Source organism: Rhipicephalus microplus, chromosome 9 (genome assembly GCF_043290135.1).
Source record: "Rhipicephalus microplus isolate Deutch F79 chromosome 9, USDA_Rmic, whole genome shotgun sequence".
Lineage (NCBI taxonomy): Eukaryota > Metazoa > Arthropoda > Arachnida > Ixodida > Ixodidae > Rhipicephalus > Rhipicephalus microplus.
Window position 1 is genome coordinate 43,059,140 of NC_134708.1, and position 25,436 is coordinate 43,084,575.

At 45.3% G+C, this 25,436-nt stretch overlaps 1 protein-coding gene across 1 annotated transcript; it reads left to right on the forward strand.

The window, feature by feature from the left end:
- The first annotated feature begins 2,688 nt into the window (after positions 1–2,688).
- Positions 2,689–24,334, forward strand: LOC119164999 (putative glutamate receptor). The gene is made up of 8 exons (XM_037417195.2): positions 2,689–2,907; positions 3,998–4,101; positions 6,349–6,439; positions 7,610–7,771; positions 8,867–9,020; positions 10,692–10,909; positions 14,088–14,374; positions 23,780–24,334. The coding sequence occupies exons 1-8, from the start codon at positions 2,872–2,874 to the stop codon at positions 24,096–24,098; spliced, it is 1,371 nt and encodes a 456-aa protein (XP_037273092.2). The 5' UTR covers positions 2,689–2,871; the 3' UTR covers positions 24,099–24,334.
- Positions 24,335–25,436: the final 1,102 nt, after the last annotated feature.

A 25,436-nucleotide genomic window follows, 5' to 3' on the forward strand; every position in this document is an offset into this window, starting at 1 on the left:
CGTGGATGCTGGAAGAGTGGTTTGAATCGAAAATCAGTGTATCTTTTACACGAGTGAACATTTATTTGAAACGCAAAGGCACGGAAGGTGGGTTGGGTTTCGTGTAAGTTTCGTGGCACATAAACGAGCCGAAGAAGTGTTTCCACTCAATGTGCGCTCCAACATTGTGAGCACTGGAGAGGGTGAAGCGAGAGAGATGACACGCGGTGAGTGGCGACAGGCTACAGAAAGAGGGACGTCAACGCACGCGCACTGCGAGTGAAGGCGTCACCTACTTGGCACCGCCCCAACACCTACGGCCAGGGGAGTGCGGTTCGGATGGAGGGACAGCGTTACACAGGCTATTCAAAGAGCTGCTACGCATCTAATATAACAGTTATCGGAAAGATGTCACGGAAGGGGCAAATAGCTAGGTCCTCAGCTGCCCTCCATGTCCATATGCTTTAATCGTTGTGCTGGCTTAATGAGCATAGCTGCTATCACCATTTAGGAGGTTAGTGGGCAAGCTTCTAATGATCTCGCCTTGTTCGGCAGTGGTGATATCCGGCAGCCGGCGTGCACGCCAGTGTTGCTGGTGCACCCTTCTACGGTCACCGTTCAAGGTGTCCTCTCCGGTGATTCCAACAATGCTCACTAGATGATGCGCAGTCCTCCAGGGCGTTAGGAAGCCTTCATGTGCGCGCCGCGTCGCGCACATAAAGGCGCCGCCCAGCGCGTACATTAAGGCATCTCTCAAAGCCGTCGGCTTTCGATGGCCAGCACACTCGCCTCCTTGCGACTTTGCCCACTCCGTTCTCGTCTCTTCGTAGACACGCGAGCGCGTGACAAGTTCCTACGATGAGTGTTACGCACGGGTAGCGATATACCCATAGCACTTTCACCTACCTGCTCTCAACACCGTTGAAGAACGCCTGATAGATCGACGTCTGCCATTTTGAGCATTAGGTATCTTATGCAGTATGGCATAAAAGGGCTGGTGGTTAATTAACGTGCCAATCAAGGTGGCAAGACTGTGCAGTGCCGGCTGCGGAGCCTGCCCGACAACGCTGCCTTTGACATACTGCACACATCATGCGCTAGCTCCTTTACAAACATGCCTACAGAAATAGCCTCACCTAGAAACGCCTGGTCGACCTCCGAGCAAGCTCCTTTAACATCGAACCTTTGTGGATATGACGGTGATTTTTTTATTCTTATGAGTGTATACATTCCCGTGTTAGTCCATGCGATTTTATAATGGTGGAGGAGAAGCAACACTGTCTCATCACTCCAATGTTTTCCTAAAATAATTAACAGTCACTCCATTTCAATTTGACCTGTACACGTGCCATTTAACAGGGTAATGAACATCGCGCGTAGTCACCAAACTCCGCTTGATGCGTGCCCAGCCCTCAATATCTCTTAAATATACCTAATGTCTGGCGTACTCCTTTCGCATAGGAATGGCGGATAGCTGCCGATGTGAATCGTGCGACACTGACGAGACAATAGAACATCTACTGTGTTCATGTGAACGTTTTGCGAGCGAACGCAATTTGCTACGCGAAACGTTGAAGACACTAGACAGTAGACCTTTTTCCGAAGAGAGGATCCTTGGCTCATGGCTCTACGCGTCGCTGGCCAGCAAAGTGACGCGGGCACTGCTAAGTTTTCTAAAGACGACCGGCCTACGCGACCGCTTATAAGCGTGCAATGGACAAGGTCACACCTACATACACGTTGCCCTTCACTTCTCTCTCTCTCTTCTCCTTTAATCCCCTCACCCCTTCCCCCAGTGCAGGGTAGCAAACCGGACGTCCGTCTGGTTGACCTCCCTGCCTTTCATTTCTTCCCTTCCTCCTCCTCCTCCTCCTCCTCCTCCTCCCTAATGTCTGGTATCGGCATGCCTTGATTGATAGCCGTTTGCCGCGAAATGATGGCGAGTCAATTAGGAATGCACGAATGATTTATGGTATATCGTCGCACGCTCGTTTGGGATTCACTTCTTTACCTCAATGATGTCGATATCGTTGGGGCGCTGTGGCCCCATGTGGTCGCTTTCCCCGGAAACAGATAAAATGGCCACATCGGTACTGTTCACGCACGAAAATTAATCACTGCATTGCATTGTCCTGTATCGTACTTGCAGACGTCTCTCTAATCGCGGGACACGAGACCTGGTTGCCACTTCAGGTGAACATCGCCGGGATAACGAACATTTTTTTCAGTCTCTCTTTTAGTTGCCTGTCAGCTTGCCTTCCGTTTGAGCACAGCAACGTGAAATTTCCTGAATAGCTTCCAGTATCGTGTAATATTATATTGAGCGTTGGGTGAATTACGGCCTTGTACCCAACGTTGCGAATCAGACCTTCGAATTAATTTAGCCATTATGTGTGCCACACCGTAGGTATTGATTGTACTGAGCTCCATTATTATTGATTACAGATCCCATCCATTCGTCAGGAATTCCATCAAGCCTGTAGTTTTCGTTTATCTCCTCATGTATTGCGCACTGCTCATGGAAACATGCCGATGCTCCCCAACTGTCCTCTCATTGGCCCATTAGAATATACTCGGAAGGCAGCGAAAAGTGAACTCCGTCACGTGCTCCCGTTCACTTGTTTTGGTTGGTCCCTGGAATATAAAGTGGGGAAGGAGGTCTGCTCTAAATGTCTCGAAGAAAACTAGTAACACTGCATCACTCGATGCTCCAGCCTGTTGTCGATTATATTTCAGAGGTCTTAAGTATAATGACTGAACTTTGAAATCTATACGAAACCGAAGTTTTTTTCTACAACTTCTCACTGTACTTTGCGAAAACATAAGGAATATTTAAGGCTGGCCGCGACTAAGTTTATTTGCTAACTTACGGCAACTGTGAAATACGGCAATATGTACAACCGAACACTAAGAGTCTCCATTATACCGGTAAGTACTAATGGAACTTTTCTAGAGTGTGCTTATATGGAAAGAAAAGCTGTCTTTGCCACGTAATTTTTATGGCTTTCTGACATTTTTCACATATGTAGAAATAGCTTGCAGTGGGCTATCTTTCGAATATCAAGCAATCGATTTCTGCAAGTGGACACTTAGGCCTTCTTTTGTAAACTAAGGTCTGAGCAAAAGTTCAGCAAGTTAATGAAAGCCGTTGTCAAATTTACCTTTTACTTTCTCTCCCCGACCTCCATATCTTCCAATACTTAAAGTTATGCAGCAAAGCATAAGCCGACTTCAGGCAGAAATGAAGGCTGGTTAAAGAAGTTAAAATTGTTACCCAGTTTTGTGCGTTGTTTTTGCTTCATTGAATGAAGCCGGTGGCCTTGGTGAGGGTCAATGTGAAGTAGCGCGTGTGCGTTCTCACACATTAAGCTATACCTGAACACTTCGTGCCATCATTTCCATCTCTTAATTTTTGTTGGTGACAAAGTGTTTATATCTTTACATTGTTCGAATGTGATGCCTGTTGTAATCGTGCTTACAAGCTGCGAAAACGAATTCGCTTCACACATTTCCTAACATCGCAATGAAAATGTTGTCTACAGAACGAAGATTTTCACATCAGTATTCGCTTTAGCATATAGACGATTATACCATTATGAAACATTTATTTTCATACCTTTTCTTCAAGTCAAAAAAATTCTTGAGGTTTTACATCTCAGAACCAGGATATGATTATTAGGGCCACATCCGTGGAGAGCTCCAGAAAATGTGACCATCTGGACTTTTTTAACATGCACCCTAAGTTTGGTACAGGAGCCTCAATCATTTTGCCTTTATCAAAATGTTGCCGCCGTGGCCGCGATTCATTACCGCCACTTTTGGGTCAGCTGCCGAGTCCCTTAGCCACTTGAACACCATGGTGGGTAACACGTCTTTGAATGACGTTTGCCAGAACTTAGTTGTATAGACTGTGTGCCGCCTACTTGTTCTATTACTTACTCACAATATCACGGTCCCGTATGCCTCGCAATCTAAATTTTAAGAGAATTGAACAGACTAATCATGATGTTATGTTTAGTACAAGCCTCACACGACAATGGTTCAAGGCCCTGGTGACCGGGTGTGCTTGTCCGGACCACTCGGCGAGATTTTCAACTCACTGGTTCAAGTGTTGGGCTTCAAGTGAGTCAGTTACTCATTATTTGGTTGATTTACTGTGTTTGGAGACGTTGTTGCCTTCGGTGATGACGTTAACGTCTTTTGCAGATAATCCACACGTCTAGACAAGCACTGAAATTTTGAAGCTTTCGAAGTGCGGTGCATGCAAACGGTGTTTCTTTATCGACATGTTGTGAAAGATGTTCGTGAAGTTCAGGGCGATCTTAGTGGATCGAGCATAGAAGGCAAGGAACAAACGAACAAACAAGATTACATAGCAAGTAGGCACACGAGTACGCGCGAACACTAGTACGCACATAAAGAAACGCAACCGCAAGGTAAAAAAAAAATGTCCTAAATGCAAATAAATACGTGTCTGATGATTACTTTGGTAATAATTGAAGTGAATCCGCGCATATGGACAGTTAACATAAAAGTCAATACGTCTGGTCCTTATGCGGATTAATCCACCCATGTATGCAGCCTAGGGCAACACATCACAGAACTGAGCACATACATATTATATGTATCGTATAATATTATATATATTAGGTAGAGCCTGCATATGGTGTGTAACAATAAAGTTGTTGCCACAATAAAGTTGGTACCAACCAATATGGTGGGTTAGTTAATGTATTATGAACGAAAACTTTTTAGCTATTACAGACGATGGCACTGCCTTCAAGAGAGCACTTTAATTATGTTAAGTACTTGGTTTTACTGCAAATAACTGTGCTGTATACCACATTTATCCGCTACATTACTTCCAAAATTACGTCAGATTTAGATAGAACTACGAACGCACTCATTCATCAGTTGAAGCTAGGCGCCATATACACAAAACGGCTTTTTATACAGGATTGCGGGAACTGATACTGCAGAATTCGAAGGTGCGCGTTTGGAAGATTGTGTGAGTCACCTTCTTCTGGAGCACGCACATCATGACTCACCTAGACACAAGTCAGAAATAATGCTATTAAAGTGCTGACTAGCCAATGTAACAAAACGTCTGGGCCTGTGGCGAACCATAGCAAACGAACGTGTAGCAGAAATCCCACAGTCAACATCAACTAAGTTTCTGTAAATTTGTAAATTTGATATCAAACATTTAGAGACGACTAGACACGCAAAAAAATAAATAAAAACGTCTAACTTCCCAGCAATTTGGGACTGTGTTTGGTTGAGCTCTACAGTACACATGTTGTTAGTGCATCTGAGAAGAGGCTGGTAATCTAAATAAAAGCCACCGGTGAAATCAGTCGTAATATACAGCTCCTTTTGTCTTGTGGCCTTTATTATTTCGGCGATAACTATACACATGGAACGAGAATTCAACCTGGACCATTGACGCCGAGTGCATTCCATGGATTACAGGTACATATATTGCCCAAATGTTTTCAGCTGGGGGAGTTAAAAATGCTGGTCTTTTGGGCAGGGGATTTAATGCTGCACATTTTCAACGTGATAGCGTTAAAGAGCTCATTTCGCAGAAATTCCGATGTCGGCGTCGGTGTTGTGAGCGAAAAAAAAAAACCTCATCTTATGCGTGACCGAAAAATCGAGAAAGATCTTCTGGGTCTGAGTAAGGATCGAACCCGAACTGATCACGTGGTAATCAAGTGTTAACAGGGCCGTTAACGTGGTAACGTGGTAACAGGGCCAAGCATCAGCCTGGAAATGCAGTGAAAGTATATTGCAAGCTTCACTAACACATGTGTCCTGTATAAATGTTTCACAATGCAGTATGTAATATAGTATTAATGCGAGATACAAGCGTACATTGCGATCGATCGTCAGAACATACTATTATCTTGAAACCATGGTTTAAAGCGGGCAATCCCCCCCCCCCCCCCCCACACACACACAGAAAAGGCGCGCACATTATTGCACCGTTTCCCTTAAAGCCACTTAGTGGGTGCATAGCAGGTTCGAAAAGATGTCATGTACACAATTTCTCGTGGTTTAAAGCATGATACCCATCACGCAGAATGCAGTCGTATGCAAAAGTTTCTTTGACAATAGGTATTTTGCTATTTTGACAATAGCTATTTTGCTAGTGTCAATAGCTGACAATATCGCTATCACGTTCAACTCTCAAAGGTGAAGTTCAAGGGTTCGGCAATTTTTTTTAAATAGAAGCAGACACTGCCATTCGTTTGTGCATCTAGTTTTCACATGTAATAAAGGCCGACTGTCCCAGCCGCATTTATTAAAACATAAGCGTAGTGTTTTACAGAAACATCACTCAAGCTTCGATTATGGTTTGAACAGTTACACAATCGGCGTACCACGCGAGCTGACGACGGGAAGCCCACAGCCTGACGGCACCTGGACTGGATCCATGGGCATGCTCCACCGCAACGTGAGTTCGTCCAATCAACGCCCTATAAAGTTCCATTTAGCGTCACAACACTGCGGCACATCAACGCTGAGTTACAAATTGCCTTGAAATTGTCAGTCGAAACACAATGCCAGGCGGACGTCATATAGATCGTGATATGACACCATAAGGACTATTTAAAGAGTCGTAAAAAGTAAGACGTTGTTGATAGAGTCGACAATGCATGCCAGCACAAGGTCAGACAACCAACAGTGTTGCTGCATCTGTACACAAAGTACACAGGTGGGTAATGAATTCTAATGTGATTAACAATCAGCAAAGCTGATCTTGAAATCATACTGGACGTAGAAAGACACGAAGCGGTTATGTTCTTACATGTCCACGTGGTTTTGCTGTTACCATCGCTAATTATGAATCACTAACTGACCCATACCCTCCAGCGGTCTAGCAGAGTGAGTCACGGAAAGGTAATCCGACCTGTGACATAGATATATGCTGAATGCCTAGTGATATGCTGGGACAGAATCTCGGTGAAGCGTGACGTTACGTGACGACATTTAGTTTGCGTTAGTGTTTATGGTTCATAATAATTTGCGTAGGGTGGACACTTATTTTTATTGAAAAGGTGATAGTGGGCTCATCAGTGTTTGTAGGTATTTATATTTCCAAGGTATTGTGCTTGTGCCCTACTTTGTGACAAGTACTATCATAGGTGTCTCCGACGCGTGAAGAGGCAAAGGGGGATTCGCTTGTCTTCCCACCACCTTAGGGGGCGCATTGTCAGTCCCTATAATTCATTGTTTAAAAAGCAAGAATATAGCCACTCATATTTTGGTGACAATAGCGGCTGAAGAACCCTGATGTTGCATTTTAAGTGCTGTTCACTTCCCGTCGATCCTCCCTGATAGTTAAGGATCAAAAGGTGACCATTGTGAAAAGCACATGACCACTTCTTTTTTCTTTTTGTCTTTCATTGTAAGCATGTTGTCTTTTGGACTAGGAAGGAAACAAGGACGAAAGTTGACTCCCCTTTTACCGGAAGTGGTACCCTGAGCATGTCTATGGCTACGATGGAAGAGAAGTGGAGTAGCTGCCCCCAACACACAACATCACCATCCTCTTCTCATATACATAGAAAAGGAAAGAACAATATTTTGCTAGAACCACTGAATGTATCATAATGCTATGTAGGAGAGTGACCTGGCCATGGGACCATTCTTTCCGGCCACGGAACGTCTAGAGATTGCAGACCCATCGGCCGTCTTTTACCTCGAGGAACTACGGATCCTGGCAGGCCGAACGAGGGCTCAGGAGAGCAGTGTTTTTGGATACATCATGGCCTTTGATTGGATGGTACGTTCGTGGCTGCCAAACATATCTGATTCTGAAACGCCATGGTTACGCGTGAAAACTGAAACGTTCGCTTTAGACAGACCGTGAGGAATATTATAAAAAATGTAATGAAAAATAGTATTGCCAGAAAATAGGCATATCATGAAAGCATGTGACATGTGCCTTCGGGTCGCTCAACTGATGTAGTTCAAGGTGCCATTTCTGCTATGGAGTAGAGAGATGCTGTGCAAAATGATGATCAGAAAACTAACTAACTAAGAATAAAAAATAAATAAATAAATAAATAAATAAGTAAATAAATAAATAAATAAATCAAGAAGTGGAACGGACTGTTGAGGCACTAAGGGGACCTAAAGCAACTACTTTGGATATTTTAGCTTTAGCCTCCTGTGTCGTTTGCAACTGTTAGCAACGATACAAAAACAAAGGCATACATAGATTGGGTAACCATCACCTTTGTGAGGGGAGACACAGGTATGATCGAATGATGGACAATTTTTATGCGTTCCCTGTGGTCGAAGGAAGCCATAGTGTAAGTACATGTTAGGTGCCCGCGTACGCTCTTGCATTAACTCTGCAATGCGCATTGCTATATGAGGCTACGTACTTTTCGAGAAGGCTAAAATTCTTGAACAGATGCTGTCTCCCCATTTAACGTTCTGACAAGTGGTCATGTCTTCAAGGCACTGACTGCCTTTTTCGGCGAGTTTATGTGTCTGCCTCGTATACCCTCTATCAATTACGAAAGTGAAGGAGGAAGGAAGGGGAAGGGGGCTGCGTGGCTCCGCCGAAGCGACCCCATGCGCGCACCTTATACCGTGATATATGGACCAACACACGGCTCTTACGTTTGTGCGTGCTGGTTCTCACTGCTGAGTTTGCGTTGAAGCCATAGACAGCTCGAAGGCACTTCGATCATTTCAGATGCCGTGTTTTATTAGGCCAGCATTTAGATGAGTCCCTCCAGGTCGGATGCTAAGGTAGTTAAATTGCTATCCCTAGTAGAACATCGCATTTTGTTGCAGCCGCATTCACTGCGCTCGCCCTTGCGGCAAGACTGTGTATTTCTAAACCCCGTTTTCTTCCGCACTGAAGGTGTGGATGTTTCTGAGCGTAGCGCTGGTGTTCGTCTCTCTGATCACGGCCCTGTTCAATTCGATGCACGCATCGAGAGCGGGACGGAGCTACTCTTTCTACGGCTTCTTCTCCGACGCCGTGTGGCAGTACCTGGAGAACCTTTTCTTCGAAGGTGAGAATGATGCTGATTACTTCTGATGCCCTATGCCGAGACTTTGAACATAGTTGTCTCTTAAGTACTGTGCCCACCACTATATAGAAAATAGCTTTATTCATTTTATTTTTCAACCTAAACATGCGCAAACCTATATAATATGATAGTGTCAGGTATATATTGTTTCGAAGAGATTCCTTTTAGCGCTACTTTCAGCTTTGCAAGGTTATCTCTGGATGCGCAGGCACGCCTATACGAGTGATAACGTTCCCATGTTTTAGCATGGTTGTCATAGTGGCAGATCGCCATGGTCGTGGAAGGCGTGTGGCACTTGTTTGGCGATGTCTCACGAAGTGAATGTATCTCAGGCAGTGTTAGGCGGCGATCACAGCCCGTAGTATTGCTACGAGCTGACTATCATTTATGCAATTTAGTGTGCTGAAACAACAACGCGATCATGAGGCACTCCATGGTGAGAAAATCTGGATGAATAGTGACCCCCTGTGGTTCTTAAAATGTACACTTAAATCGATGTTCATGGCTGTGCTTGCACTTTTCGGCCGGTGAGGCTCGTACACACATCGAAACCGAGTGCTTGAGCAGAGCGGCGCCATTTATGAAGCGTATAATGAATATCTGCTCTCTGGTACTGAGTAAAACTTTCAGCTCGAGTTAAACGCACACTAGATCCTGCTTGAACGTGTCAATGGAAATTAAAGAAAAAAACAGGTCCATCAGAAAAGTTTAAATTCCACAACACGATGTGGCGATGCAGGATGTGAGGCCAAAAGGGAGCGCGAAAAGGTGAGGCTAAACCAGGTCATGCTGTTTTAGGGATGCATTTTGATGCCACCGTACTGCGTGCCATTTCGCGTGTAACTAAAAAGTAAACAGTAATACGTACAGTAGAGGCACAATCATGAAAAAAAAAAAAACTTGGTTGCTCTACATTCAACATTTCGTGAGATCATTTGACTTGCGATAAGAAAAAATAAGAAAGCGTTTGTTTATAAACTTAACGAAACGGCGACCATGTGTCACACCTAATATCGTCTGCAACGCCTGATGTTTTACGTCGCAAAATCACAATATGATTCTGGGGCTTGCTGTGGTGGAGAGATCTGGAAATTTCGACCATCTGTCCTTCAACGTTCACTGACATCACACAGTATACAAGGTCCTCCATAATTTTGCCTCCATCGAAATGCCACCGTCGCTGCAGGGATAAACCCGCGACCTTCGGTTCGGCAGGCGAGTAGCATGACCAGTGATACAACGTGGCAGACGTGACGTCATTAGTATATGTGTTTGTTGATATTAAATTTAAAAAATCAAATGAGGATGTGTGTACCGGCGTACAGCGGACACTGTATACCGAGAAAATTGGGCTAAATTTGTGTCAATACACCTGACGAGGGTCCAATTTCATTTTCGCAGTTCAGGCACATGTCGCAGCACGAATTCAGCAAAAGTGATGATGCACTGTGATGATGCATTATTCAATAATGTTATACAATATTTATAGAATGTAAGAAGTCTCTGCATTGAATTGAAGCATCTGTCATTAGACGCAACAACAAATGCAAAATAAAGTATACCCTAATCAGTCACATGTTCATAACAACTGTTTAAGATGTCTATGAATGTGTAGGAAGTATGGAATTCTTAAACGAACACTTCCCCGTGCAGCGTCTGCGCGTGCTCCCTCTCTCGGCGGTGAGCGCCTGCTAAGTGGCGCCTGGTGGCTGGCCACCCTGGTGCTTATGAACGCCTTCTGCGGCCACATGCGCGCCTGCCTCATGATAAAGTCCGAGGTGGAGAAGATCGACAGCGTGCGCCACCTGGTGCGCAGACCGAGCACCGTGCCCCACATGTGGCTGGGCACCTCGTACGTCGGCATGGTCGCAGTGAGTGTCGTTTGCGCGCATTTAACAATGCGAAACCCTCCTATGGCTGACGATTAGAAGGGTTTCGAGAGACCTGAGAATACTGCTCGAGATGACGTCGGCAGCGGCGCCAACTTGAATGACCTGTAGACGCTGCAGTGATAGGACGTGGGAATCGAAACATGCTCAATCCCTTATGAGACTGTGACGACGTCAGGCATACGACAGCAGAAAGGTTATATTTTAATGCAGTCACTCGACGCAAAAGTGGCGCCGCCCGCGTGCACAGAACGAGAAGAATGATAAGATGGTTTCTATATTCAGATGAATACGAACTGCATAGTCAGCTCTCACACCACTAACAGAAGTCAGTCAAAAATCACGTGATGCTCAAGTGACTGAAAGTGCTCGTCGGCGTACCACTGTCACGTGACCTTAATGTCTCGCAACTTTAGCCAATGACATAATCGGATGACGCCAGGACATGACGCGCACGTGACATACTTGGACGCACATGTACTTGGGCAACAATGGGTCGAACCCATAGGCGGCGCCATGCAACGTTATAGAGGCCGAAAGCTCTGGGGAGGTGGGCATTAAGACAATATATTGTGAAGAAAAATAACACAGCTATCGCCTTAGAGTCGTCTCAGGGGAAATGGATGAGTGAGTGTTCGACTCTTTTTTGCTAAGGCCTGGTTCTCGACCAAATATTTCTATAGAAGCGCGCGTAACAGTGCCTGCTACATCGTGATATGAAGTTGATGATTCTGGTTCAAGCTGAGAGCTATATTAGATACACCATGATGTCAGAGCACAAGTTAGCTCCGTAGAAAATCAATTAAGTGTCATTAAAGTCAACAAACCTTAATTGAACGAGTTTATTGAAAGAACAGACGCTTTTCTATATACTCAGCAGCTGACACCTCCATGGCAACAGGTAGTGCAGATGTAAACTGCGCGTTTCTTACTATATGGGTCTGAAAAAAAACTCGTCTCAGCCGTGGTAAAGACGTTTTGAATCACAAGGGCAGGAGCTCGAAGCTTCGCCGTACGTTGCCATCTGACAGTACGCCTTTCTGAATTCCCATGTAGCAGGAGTCCCAAATTTTCCACAGCTAGCGCGCCGCAGTACCGTCATTTAGTTTCGCAAGGGCTGAGACAGGTAAAAGGTAGGAATGGGCGTAGGAGGGCGGCATTTAGTTTCCTAAAATTAACTAGAGGGGACACTGACACTGCGATCGTTTAGTGACCATGGCAACGATGGGTATTGTACACGAATTCGCCTAGTGCTCGTACTTGCGGGTGGTGAATCGCACTTGTGGCTTTGTTTATTGCTGTGTTTTGGTTTTGTTTCAAATTCAAGAACATACCCTTTTGAAGTTCGTCAACCAATTTGAAATGGTAAGCCTAAACGATTAAGGAGGTGAAGCGTAACTGCCAAACATTTGTCGACTGTTGTTTCGTGAGAAATCAGCTGCAAACCACGCGAAGCGAAAAGAAACGTAAAGTACGAAGACTAGGCAAATCCATGTACTACCCGTCATTTCCATGCTCGCTGAAGTGCCATGCATTACAGCTCCCATAGACACTAGTGCCAGAGTTTCCTCTAGTGTATATATGGGGAACTCTATGGTGGGCGGGTATGTTAGTGCACACTTTCGGGAAAGGTTACCATTTGTAAGAAAGTCTTTCCTATATTTCAAATGCGGGTCATTTCTAAATTATGTTTTGCCCCAGAATTACAACAGAATGTTTATACCGATCGCCAATATAGGAGAAAATCTGGTCGCCGATTCATAAATGTAGCTTGTTTCGGGGATATAAACGTTTCAGCACGTGGGGTGTCAGACGAAAGCGATGTTTTAGGCTGGTCACGTCTGTCTAGCTAATGAACATACTTATTAATAAAATAAAAAAAGAACAATGGGACGAAGTCAGTCGTGCGCTGGCGACAGGCCGCGAGCGAGATCTTCGTGAACCGCGTGTTTGAGACCATTGCTTTAAACCGACCGCATAAAGCACCTCCCAAAACTGCTTCAGACGACTCCCTTGTGAGTAGATTAATTGCAATAGCCGAGAAAATAATGCTGTAGTGCTACTCAGTCAAGTCACCAAAAAAATTCATTTCCATGTGGTGCTGCGGGCTGCATGCAGCCCGCTGGTAGCGTGTTTGAAGACCCCTTTCTACGTGAACTCTTAGACACGTTTCGGCAGTGCGACCAAACGCAAAGTTAGCGAAAGGTATACATAAGGCCGCCCGAATAAGACCGACATGCTAGCGCCATTATGCCAGACACCTACGTTAAGAATTACAGTAACGTAATTTTTTTTATGCACGCCTACTTTTCTCTTCGCTTTTCTTCTCTTCCCAGTTTTCTTCCTCCTACCCTTAGTGCGCTAAGGCAAACCGGATGATAAAGTTTCTGTTTGACCTCCCTGCCTTTCTCTCAATTCATTCTCACTCTCTATATACGGTAACGTCTAAATGTTGTCGATTTGCGCAGTTTCTTCAATGAGGGGTACAGCGGTTTTTGAAGTATGCTTTCATTTCTCACCACCACCAGAGTGTGGCGGTGAGGAACGCAAAACGCAGCTGGCTCAAAATAAGACACGTTACAGGGCGAAACTGTTCTCCAGCAAAAGGAGCAAGCCTAAATGTGCAGCGCAAGAAGCAAGCACGGGTATACGTCATCGGTAATCTGTTCATCTGTGAAATGCACTGCTATTTGTTTCGTGCCTTATCGAACCTTCGAACGTTATTGCTGGTGCTTAACACAAAGTGGTGGAAACGCAAAGCTTTGCGCTAGCGTTTCGTGCCACTGCACGTGCGTCGTACGCTATTCTCTTGCGCCCCCCCCCCCCCCCTTCAGAGACCGAGGTAGCGTGTGACCGCAAGGGACTGCAAAGCTTTGCGTATATAGGCCAATATAAAACTCCCTATAGAATAACTCAATTACTATACAGGCCCATGCGTAATATTGAAGCAACTGTTCGAAACAATGGCGAAACTTGTGAACGTGGCGTCGTTGCCTGCGACGTGTGATCGTAACAGCTCTGTGGGTGAAACCCGCTCACAAACAAAACACACACACAAAAAAGGAACAAGCAAGTGAGGCCATAAGAGGGGGCTACAAAAATGTCGAAGAACGCTTGAAATGCTGGTTAGTGTGTGCAACTATTCCGCTTTCTCCCGCAGCAATCGACCAATCCCGAGCTTCGCCAGGTGGGACGCGTGGTGAAAGACCGGGGCACGGCCGTCCAGGCCTCCGTGCTGTACGGCCAGTCGCTGTTGCGGCGCGTGGTCCAGGGCCGTGCGGCCGTCATCAGCGACGGCACGTCACTCGTGTTTCGCATCTCCTCGGTGTGCAAGTCTTACGAGGGCGCCGAGTTCTACCTGGCCCGCGAGGGACTCGTCTCGCACCCACTGAACAGCTTCGCCCGCAAGGACATCGACCCGACGCTCTTCAAGAACATCAACAAAGTGTACGTATACATGCCATCTCCATTAGGCTGGACAGGGATTTTTCTCGAAGGGGAAGGATTGATTGATATGTGGAGTTCAACGTCCCAAAACCATCATATGAATATGAGAGACGCCGTAGTGCAGGGCTCCGGAAGTTTCGACCACCTGGGGTTCTTTAACGTGCACCCAAATCTGAGCACACGGGCCTACAACATTTTCGCCTCAACCACAGCCGAGATTCGAACCCGCGACCTGCGGTTCAGCAGCCGAGTACCTTAGCCACTAGACCACAGTGGCGGGGCTCGAAGGGGAAGGAGGGGGAGCTTCTTTCTTAACAACGCGTATTAAGATCAACTGCTTCAAAATGTCAAACTTACATACTTTTATGCCAAGGTTCTGGAGACGCAATTTAGTTTAGTGAAGTGTTAGGATGATATCATTCGTATCGATAGTAAATTACTGTGATTACAACCCACAACTGGGCCGAGATACTGAAAGGGTATTCCGGAATACAGACTTTGAAATGCATTGGCTGCAAGCCTAAAATACAGATACCGAGATACATTTCTCTTAGGCGTAATGGGATATTTTGAAGATGCATTGAAAAGAAAGACAAAAAAGTATCCCGTAATACAGTTACAGGGATACATTTACAAGAATACAAATACTGGAATACTTTTCTATTAGGAACATGCTGATGCTCGACTAAGACACTTATTAGGTGCGAGATTATACTCGAATAATGTTCTAACACAGGGAAGCTTGCAATTGAAGAATATTACTCGAATCACAGGCGAGCGGCAGTGCATTAAAGAAAGAATACATTTATTCTTGACAAAAGGTATGTTAGATACAACATTGTGGAGTTAGTTGTACATAAGGTATGAGGCCAAGTGACAAACTTTTTTTAAAGCAATAATCATGAGCGAGTATTAGCCTGCAATTTAAAGCACATCTTGTTAAGCACATCTGAGCATTACAAAGCAAATCGTATGCTTGGAAATTTTTCACAATTGAAAAATTTTATTAAAAGTAGGCCTTGCGCGAACACTCTTAACCCTATATTTGCTCAGTAGAAAAATTAATCGTTTGTAGGGCCATAAACAATCTGTCGGCCTGTTCAATGAACCGAAATGAATGAGATGTGACGAATGATAAAAACGTAGCAATAAATAACCAAAAACATTGGCAGATGCCACGTCCAGTGGGAATCAATGATATGCGAAGCACGTACGAGTAAGGTTAATATGTCACTCTAAAATCAGCACAATGTTACGAGGTAAAGACAAATCATGCCGTACACGACTTCCGTGTCATGATTAGCATGTTTGGATGTGTCGTTTACCTTCGTCCTCTATTCGCGTCACGTGATACCAAATTTAGTATATGTGGAGCTTGAAAAACGGCCACGAGCACGCTATGAGCGTGGTATGTTGTCATTTTCTTAAATGGCACGCTTGTCAGCATTATCATGTTTGCACCAGTCGCATACTTTCGTCATCCATCGACGTCACGTAACACCAAACTTGGTATATGTGGAGCTAGCCAAACGGCCGCGAAGGCATCATGAAGGTCTTAATATACTCTAATGTAACGTTGACGCACGCGCACGCTGCATGGGAACAGCGATGCTACGTTAGCAAAACGCGAGCACTCCATAGTCTGACGCCAGGCGCGACCGGCGCGACTGCAGCGTCCGTCGGCGCGGCCCGATGCAACGGGCGCGAAACGCGACATGCTGAATTTCGCGCCGTTGTGTTACTCAGACAACACTGTGTCTCCATATTTTCGTGACGAAGGGACGCCAGACGTGTTTTGACGCATGCGCGCGCATGCGTCAAAGCAACGCAATGCAGCGCGCGCCTGCGAGTATATGGCAAGAACGCCGCTTGGCATGGCAACGCCGGCGTGACGCGACGAAATGAACGCCGGCGAGCAGGCGCACCGCGTCACCTCATAATAAATTGGTGCCTTGACTGTGGCATGTAGGCATGTTCTCACATAACACGCACTACATGATTATCATGTTTGCACCAGTCACATACCTTTGTCATTCACTCTCGTCACGTAATACGAAATTCGGCGCATGTGAAGCTAGCGAAACGGCCGCGAGCGCCTCATTAGTGTGGCATGTGGTCATGTTGTTACTTGACACGCATGTCGTGATTATCATGTTTGGATGTGTAATTTACTTATGTTGCCCATTCGCGTCGCGTAATAATAAGTTTGGCACATGAAGCTAGCGAAACCGCCGTGAGCGAATCAAGAGCGTAGCATGTATGACACGCATCCTATGTTTATCATGTTTGCACCAGCATCATACCTTTGTCATTTATTCACTTCTCGTCATACCAAATTTAGTATAAGTGAAGTTAGCGAAACGGCCGCCAGTGCATCATGAGCGTGGCCTGTAGTCATGTTATTACATCACACGCATCTCGTGCATATCATGTTTGCACCAGTCACATAACTTTGCCATCCATTCACGTCTTATAATACCAAATTTGGTATAATTGAAGCTAGCGATACAATCGCCAGCGCATCATTAGCGGGGCATGTTGTCATGTTGTTTCATGACACGCATGTCATGAGTTTCATGTTAGGGCCGGTCGCTTCTGTTTGGCGTGCCATGATGTCATACCATACCAGTTTTGCAACATGCCATGTGAGCGAAACCGCCGCAAGAGCTGCAGGACCATGAATTGTAAATCATGACATTCATGACATACATGTGATGGTTTTCATGTTATGACTTGTCAAATATGTTCTTCATACAGTCATGTTATGCCACACCAAGTTTGGTATCGATACTATTATCGAAATGGCCAGGAGAGCTAAAAGTCGTAGGCGGCTAGGTAGATAAATACGCTCAAAGTCACTGAAGTTCGCTAAGAAATGCTTCGCATTTAAAAGGAATATCTTAATGGATTGTTAAAGTCAGACGACATGAGCAGACCACACCTTCTCAGTTCTAATTAGGAGTTATCCTTTAAAAGCGCATTTAATTAAATAATCTTATTAAGACTGCCTTAACCAGGAATTAGCAGTGCGTTGCTTAAGTGTGAAGACCTTGAGTTTTGCAGCCAACAAATTCAGTCTAATGACTGCTTAAGCTTTTATTAAAAATTTGAATTCCGGCGTATATGCTAAGCAACCTTCCTTATCTGACCCTACGGAACTAAGTTTCCCTTTTTCCAATATGCGCAGATGGTTGAATGGAATCAAATAGCTTCATTTGCGTGAAATACCATTAAACTGGCAATGTAGCCTAAAATACAATGGCGGTTCTCTCTCTGAGCACTGTGACCGATTTAGTGAGGCAGTGCGGAAGGCTCAAACCATCGTACCGCGTATTTAGTTTGTAAGAATACTACTGTACTTAAGTCCTTCAGCTAAGGTTCTGCAATGGCTATCATCAACAAAAGTGTCTGCGAGATTTAAGAAAGAATTTGGGTGCGAATTAGAAGGAAAATGGTTTCTGCTTACTCTGTTGAAGCTCAGGAAGTTTAAGCCATCCACGTGATTTTCGCATGCTTGGTTGCGTGTGCACATACGATTGGCGTACAGGTGCTTTGGATGACGATCGTCTCTCGGGAGTAGAGAACGAAGTAATTCTAGGCCCTTTTGACGATCCAAACATGACGGCAGGGCTCTGCGGAAAGCACATAACAATCGTTCCGGCATGTCCCATATATTGACGCAAAGGAGGCAAATAATCTGAAGTAATGGGCAGACAGAGTTCTTGGTAAACCACGTGCCCTAGCAGAGAGAAATAAAACTATAAGCGTTCAAGTACTAGTTAAAGCTTCAAGCTCTCTTAGCGTCAGAATGGAAGCGGGTCCGCACGGTGCTGTGAAGGATGCCCACCGCGCCGCCATAAAACTCTGCGCCTGCGCACTTTTTTCTACACTTTTGTTTTTCTTATCATGCGCGTTGCGACAGCAGTGAGCGACTTCGAGATAGGTGCGCTCAATGACGCGGTGCCCGCGATGGTGTAAGACCGTTTCGCTGCTGACGCACCACACATCTCTAAAGTAGCATCGGTGTATAGCTATAGATGTCGCTGATAACATCGCGCGGTTAAAATCTCGGGAATGGCGAAAGTATCTCAGCCGTTCGGCCTTCCGGCATATTTGGTCCAGTGCGGCCGATACTGTGGCTGCGGGGTGGTGATTTTGCGTTCAATAATTGCGTAATTCACAAACTGCGTGCTCCTTTGCAGCCCGCAATGAAGCATACAGCTGTTAATTAACTGATTGGGAAAGCAACATCAGTCGTTTTCCTTGAATATGCACGCAGGCGTACAAACGCGATCAAATTTATGTGAAACACAAGGCCATTGAGCTTTGCTCTCGGCACTTATGTTCGACCCCTCGTAACCTATCTATTGATAAAATCACACTAGAGACGTGCGTGATGTAATAAAAATGATTGGGGTGAATATAAAAGCATGAAAAGCAAACAGCCGGACATGCAGGTGGCACGCTGATAACATCTTTTTTTTATAGCCTTCGCACATGCTGCATTGCGTGATGGTCAGGCTTCCGGTAATGCATAGGTTACATGCCTTCATGCAGCAGATGCAGAGCTACTCATTCGAGCCTTATTAATTTGACCCCAGGTGTGCGCGTATCGCTGATGTTGGAGACGACTTTTGGTTTTTTTTTTCCAAGTTTTGTTTTCAGCAGCTCACTTTTGTTTTTAAACTGTGCCTCTGTGAAGAATCGTTACATTGGGGCACTTTTTCGTAGAGCTAATGAAGCAGAACGAAAGCCGACGACCTAAACAACGTACACACTTCATAACAAAAAATAAGGTCACAGTTTGTTCGTAGCAGCTTGAAAAACGTGCATGCCACACATTTCGTAATACAGAAGAAAAGAGAAAATGCATTGATTGAACGCTAAGAGAATTCGCTGTTCGGTGCATATTGCGTTGCAAAAGTACGAATTGGAGCAACAAGAGCATGCGCGTCCTAGAAACAATGATTAAAAGTAAGTTTAATGAAAAGTGATTAGCGCCATAAGAACGGTCAGCTGTCATGGTGCGGTGGTCGTTATCTGTGAGCTTGAAGGCGTCAATTTGACGCCAAATAAAAGCTGTCTGAAAACGTTATTCTGTTATAACCTCCTATACAGCAACCACGTGAAAGGTACTGCAGGTAATTGTATAAATGACGGCAGCGAAAATATTTTCAGAAACAACATTTCCGAATACCCAGTGAGGCGTTCATTTAATAAAAAAGGCGGGAATAATTCGGGGGAACCAAATTGGTGCCGCCGTATTCTGTGCCGCCACACAGCCCATTGTTTGGAATCTTTTCTCCCGCTCAGAATAGCAAACAGTGCTTTCCCCGTTCCTAGCTGGTAGCAGCTTTCGAAAGTGCAGCAACAAGGCATTCTTCGACGTTTCGATAAACTTGTTATTAGCCGTTAAGTGCCAGAACGATGCCGTGAATTTCCTGTATGCTTTTATTGAGCTATAAAGAACGATCGCCCTTCAAAGACTACACGTCGACAGATGGGAGCAACAAGAGAGGCGGATGAGTAAGTAGGGTCATTTATGGCGCGAAAATACCACGTGTCCTCAAAAGACGAATCACGAACGCATGTACACGGAGGGCGGAGTGTCAAACACGTGACGCAGAATCAAACAGACTCAGACACAGGGCTCTATCGGAGTTTGAGTGAGTTCGAGTGAGTCTGCTCACGAGTTCGTTAGGTTAGAATTAGCTTTTTCAACCACGGTGCCAATGATCTTTAGCAGCAATATCTCTCCTAAACGATGCTCCTCTTGGCGCCGTTTGACATAGTATCTTCGACAACGAGTTCTGAGGGCTTGACAACCAGTAAGGTAATTTTTTATCAGAAGAGATTGTTGCATATATTATATTAATCAAGAGTTTTCCTGGAAGAGATGGGAGTGGGGGGGAGGAGAGGCAAGATACCCATATACGTAATTCGCACCTGTGATCAATACATATTAAAATGGTGTATGAGTGACACTGCTTTGAAATACCTGTGAGTAAATGTGAGTATAGACGTGGATCCAGGCAATACTGACAGTAAAGCTGAAGATGACTAGATAGGACCACAGGTCAAGAAAAGATAGTGGATCTCAATCGCACTCATTCAAAAAATATGTATTGATTGCTATTTACAGTCACTCAGAATCTGGCTCACCAAAATTATCCAGAGCCGAACTCGCTCGAACTCATGCTGATGAAAATTTCCTTCAACTAGGGGCACTCAGACTCAAACTCATATATTAATCACCCGGACTCACTCAGACTCCGACTCACGGCTTGATCTGAGTCTGAGTGAGTCCTAATGAGTCGACTTATGAGTGAGTTCGCCGACCTATGTTCACGACTTTAGAGTTAGAGTTTAGAGAAAAGTCCGCTATGTATTCAATACACTCATTGCTTATCAAAAAGACCAAAACTTGTAGAAATACCACATCGTCTGAACGTTTTCTTTGCAGCTGCCACTAAAGTAGATAAGACATGCACCACCATGCGGAGGAGTTATCAGCAGGTAATAGGGAAAACGCGGATGTACATTTGATTGATTGATTGGTTTGTGGGGTTTAACGTCCCAAAACCACCATATGATTATGAGAGACGCCGTAGTGGAGGGCTCCGAAGATTTTGACCACCTGGGGTTCTTTAACGTGCACCCAAATCTGAGTACACGGGTTTACAACTTTTCCGCCTCCATCGGAAATGCAGTCGCCACAGCCGGGATTTGAACCCGTGACCTGCGGGTCAGCAGCCGAGTACCTTAGTCACTAGACCACCATGGCGGGGTTCGGATGTACATTTGCATCGCAAAATATACGAAACAAACTTACGGACTTCTGGGCTGGCCTCGTACGTAGTGTCTGTTTCTGATGTGGCCTTTTCTACATAGAAAATATAGGTCGTTGTGTTAGAGCTTGGTAGGAAATAAACAGTCACCGCCAGTTCGCCTTGCAATAGCTCTTTTCATCGTCGACAGTGAAATAGCTCCCTAAGTCAATGAACATGCAGTATTATGCAGATACTACAATGAAGAAATGTGCGTTTACAAAGAGTGGCTAACGATGTAGGGTACTTGGTACTCTACTGTGGCAGAGCAAAAAGCCGTCCCGTGGGCCATAACACTCGATGAGACCGTGTTGACAAAAATTACGCCGCGAATGATTCCATGATGGCTTGCACAAATGTACACGTTACGCACGGTGTGGATGAAGAAATATGGCTAATCATTCAGGTCTGGCTCACCAATTACGATCGAAGCGCACGAGTGAAGAACACATGAAATGCCAAAACATTGATCTCTCACGCAAACTAGCACACGTACATAATTGGCATGAAACATTAAACAATGAGTGCGCGTGCGCATATTAGTATTCCTCCAAAACGCACTCTTCTATTTGATAGCGGGCGTTTGCACGCTGTCTTGTTTTCTTGCATCTGCACTTGCACGCCTTAGCAACCCACATGCTTAGCGGCCCTATAGTCAGGGGCTGCGTTTTAGAGCGCGACTCTTACGCGCCCGTTCCTGCGTTTAGCAGTTTTGCCGTCTGTGACGTAATCGATAGAGCGAATGAGAACGAAAGAGGGCGAACGCGTGGTCTGTCGATAGTGCGAGCCACTGGCCACTCTTCTGTTTGATAGTGGGCGTTTACACGTTGTCTTGTTTTCTTGTATCTGCACTTGCACGCCTTAGCAACTTACATGCTTAGCGACCCTATGCTCAAGGCTGCATTTTAGAGCGCTATTTTTACGCACCCATTCCTACGTTGAAAAGCTTTGCCGATTGTGACGTAATAAATAGAGCGAACGAGCAAGGACGAAAGAGAGCGAACGCGTGGTCTATCAATGCTGCGAGCCACTAACCTCTAACCTTCCCATCTTCCTGCTTCTTGCACGCTGGTGCCCCGGTCAGAGCTCGCGTGCATGCATGGCTGGCACTTGAAATACGGCTGGCTTCACTTGTCGTATAATGGGGCTGTCGGCGTTTCGCTCGGTTCGCGATGCTTTAAATGCGTAGAGTGTTGTGCTTAGCACTCGAGCGCTGGTATCAATTTTGTGGCATTATGCAATGAATGTTACATATCCAAAATTGTGCATAGTATAATGCCCAACATGAAGCTGCATGCGCTGAGAATTCGCATGAAGCAGCATGGGCGCCACGGAGAAAACTCCTACGCCTAACGTGTGTAAGGTCCGCACTTGTGCAACAGGGAGATGAACAACGGCGAAAAGCATTCTGGTGTGCTCGCTGCATTTTAGGACAGAGTATCGAGAAACAAACCATAATGCAAGCAAGTCGTTTAAGTACTGTTTCCTCGCAGTGCTGTTCCTTGGTCTTTTCAGGATGCTGCATGGAAAGGTAAAAAAATAATAAAATAGTAAGTATAATTGTTTGAAAAAAAAACGTTAACCCATGGATAAGAAAGGCCACATATGTTTCTTATGGCTACTTTCGCGAACCGTCCGTACCCCCACCTCATAGCCAAATGAGTCGTCAGGTGCCTTTTTGCAGGATGCCTCTTAGGGGACGAACATCGGGCCATTGTTCCATCCACATAAAATGCCGCTTACAGTGCAATCACTAGCCGTAGTAAAGGCATGCGGAAATAAGCATAGCAGTAAGCATTCTTGCGCACATTTTTGAAGGAGGGGCAATGTTGTCAGGTAACGGAACGAGTTGATGTAACGTCTGCTTAAGACGGCTCTTGTGAGTGGTTGCGTCACGACTCCTCGAGAGAGTGGCTAGTTTCAAACGCCCAAATATGGATGCGAATAATTAAAACTTGATTTCACCCGCAAGTCGTGGGATCGAATCCCGGCTGCAGCGGCTGCACTTCGGATGGATTGATTGATTGATTGATATGTGGGGTTTAACGTCCCAAAACCACCATATTATTACGAGAGACGCCGTAGTGGACGGCTCCGGAAATTCCGACCAGCTGGGGTTCTTTAACGTGCACCCAAATCTGTGCACACGGGCCTACAACATTTCCGCCTCCATCGGAAATGAAGCCGCTGCAGCCGGGATTCGATTCCACGACTTGCGGGTCAGCAGTCGAGTACCTTAGCCACTAGACCACCGCGGCGGGGTGCATTTGCAAAGGAGGTGAAAATTTTGTAGGCCCATGTGCTCCGATTTGGGTGCACGTTAAAAAACCACAGGTGATCGGAATTTCCGGAGCTCTATATTACAGCGTCTCTCATGATCATATGGTGGTTTTGAGACGTCAAAACCACACATATCAAAATTTTATTCTGTTTCAAATTAACCATGTCTCTGGCACGAAACAAGCATTAAACGGTTTCTTGTAGAGTATATTCAGTGTCCTCATCAAGCTGTCATTAGCATTTAAAGTCCATTCGGTAATGTCGTTTCCTCCCTCATCGCGGTCCCGCACACTCCCAGCATCCGACGCCTGGTGGAAGCTGGCCTGGTCGACTACTGGTGGATCCGTGCCACAGGCGACGTAAGCCGCTGCGGCGGCTCCTCGTCCTCGTCGGGTCCCGAACAGACGGCCTCCACGCTGGCCTTCGCTGACGTGTTCGGAGTGTTCGTGCTGTGGATCGCCTGCGCCGGCATATCGAGTGTCGTGTTCCTCGCCGAGCTGTGCGTTCTGCGCGCCGACGACGTGCACAAGAAGAAGCTCGCCGCGGGCGCCGCCGCTAGGGCGCGCCGCGGGCGCCGCGTGCTCCGGCTGCAGAAGTCGCCCGTCGTATCGCTGTGAGCGGTTTTCTACTAGATGTTACAGCTTTTGGTACAGGTTAGAGCGACCAGCTATATTGATGGTAGTGTACCGTGTTATATCAACGAAATCTCCGCCCTCAAGTATCAGCAAATCAGCTCCAGACCCCCCATGCGTTCCCTTTTGTCCGGCCCACCACCGCACAGGACTCACCATGTAGTTGCTTCTTTCTTCCTCTGAATATCACTATACCGGTGTATAAAAGCATGTAAAGAATAAAACCCATGCAATATATGACAATTATGTTTTCCAATGTTTGCAAAGTACATTACCACCCATCTACACGCGCTTTCAATCGGCTTCAAGGCCACTGCTACCACATTCTCACGAATTGCAGGGTGGCGCGGACTACGGACAGATTTACCTTTGGCGCGAGCTACGGTAAAAAGTGGCGCGAACTACGGACAGATTTACCTTTGGAATGATGCTTCGCGAACATTTTAATACTGATAGCAGTAGAGAAAGTGTTGGCGAGGCCATGCGTATAGTTACCCGATTTTTGGCCGCTCAAAATATTTTTTCCTTAGAGACTCTTAATCTAATTTCAGCAACTGAAACGTCAGTGGGGACATCTACGAATTATTGGGGGACAATAAGATACCTTCCTCATTCAATGATTGAAATAGGTTCTTGAGTTCAGAAAACCATCATTATTTGAAATATTTCGAATACCAGAAATTAATAACTGTTTTTAATAGCATACGACTTCCGCAACTTTATTTCAAGGCCATCTAATTTTATTGCAGTAAAAATATTTTGATGGAACGCACCCGCAATGCCAGCGTTGTGGATGAGGGAAAGATTAGTGTCAGGGTCAGTTCCAGTAATTACATCCTAATTCAAGATCTGCTTGCATAACCATTCATGTTTTGCTTTTGCGTGAGTTGAATGAAGCCTCGGGCTAAAAAAAATAGTGCATGTTTTTGGTTATGTAGATTTTGAGCAAAAAGAGTCACGATTTTGATGATTTTTATAGAACGCGGTACAACGAACAACTCGCCAACGCTTAGTGCTTTAGTGCAAAGACATATACAAAAGTACACTTCGAAATAAGTGAATGCGCATTTAATTGGTAGGAGGCTCCATTCATCTAAAGAACAATGTCCCTTGCTCTTTTTTAGCCGTTAACCCTCAAAACCAGCAAAAACACGAGGCCAACAGAATTATGTACAAAACGTTTCTTAGGGTTAAAACCGTATTAGGAACGATTTTTTTTTTCATTTTTTTTCGTAATACTGAGTTCTCGGTTTTCTATTTCTAAAGCCATGCATTCTTCTCTGACCCTGGCCTTGATGTCTCAATGTTTGTTTTTATATTATG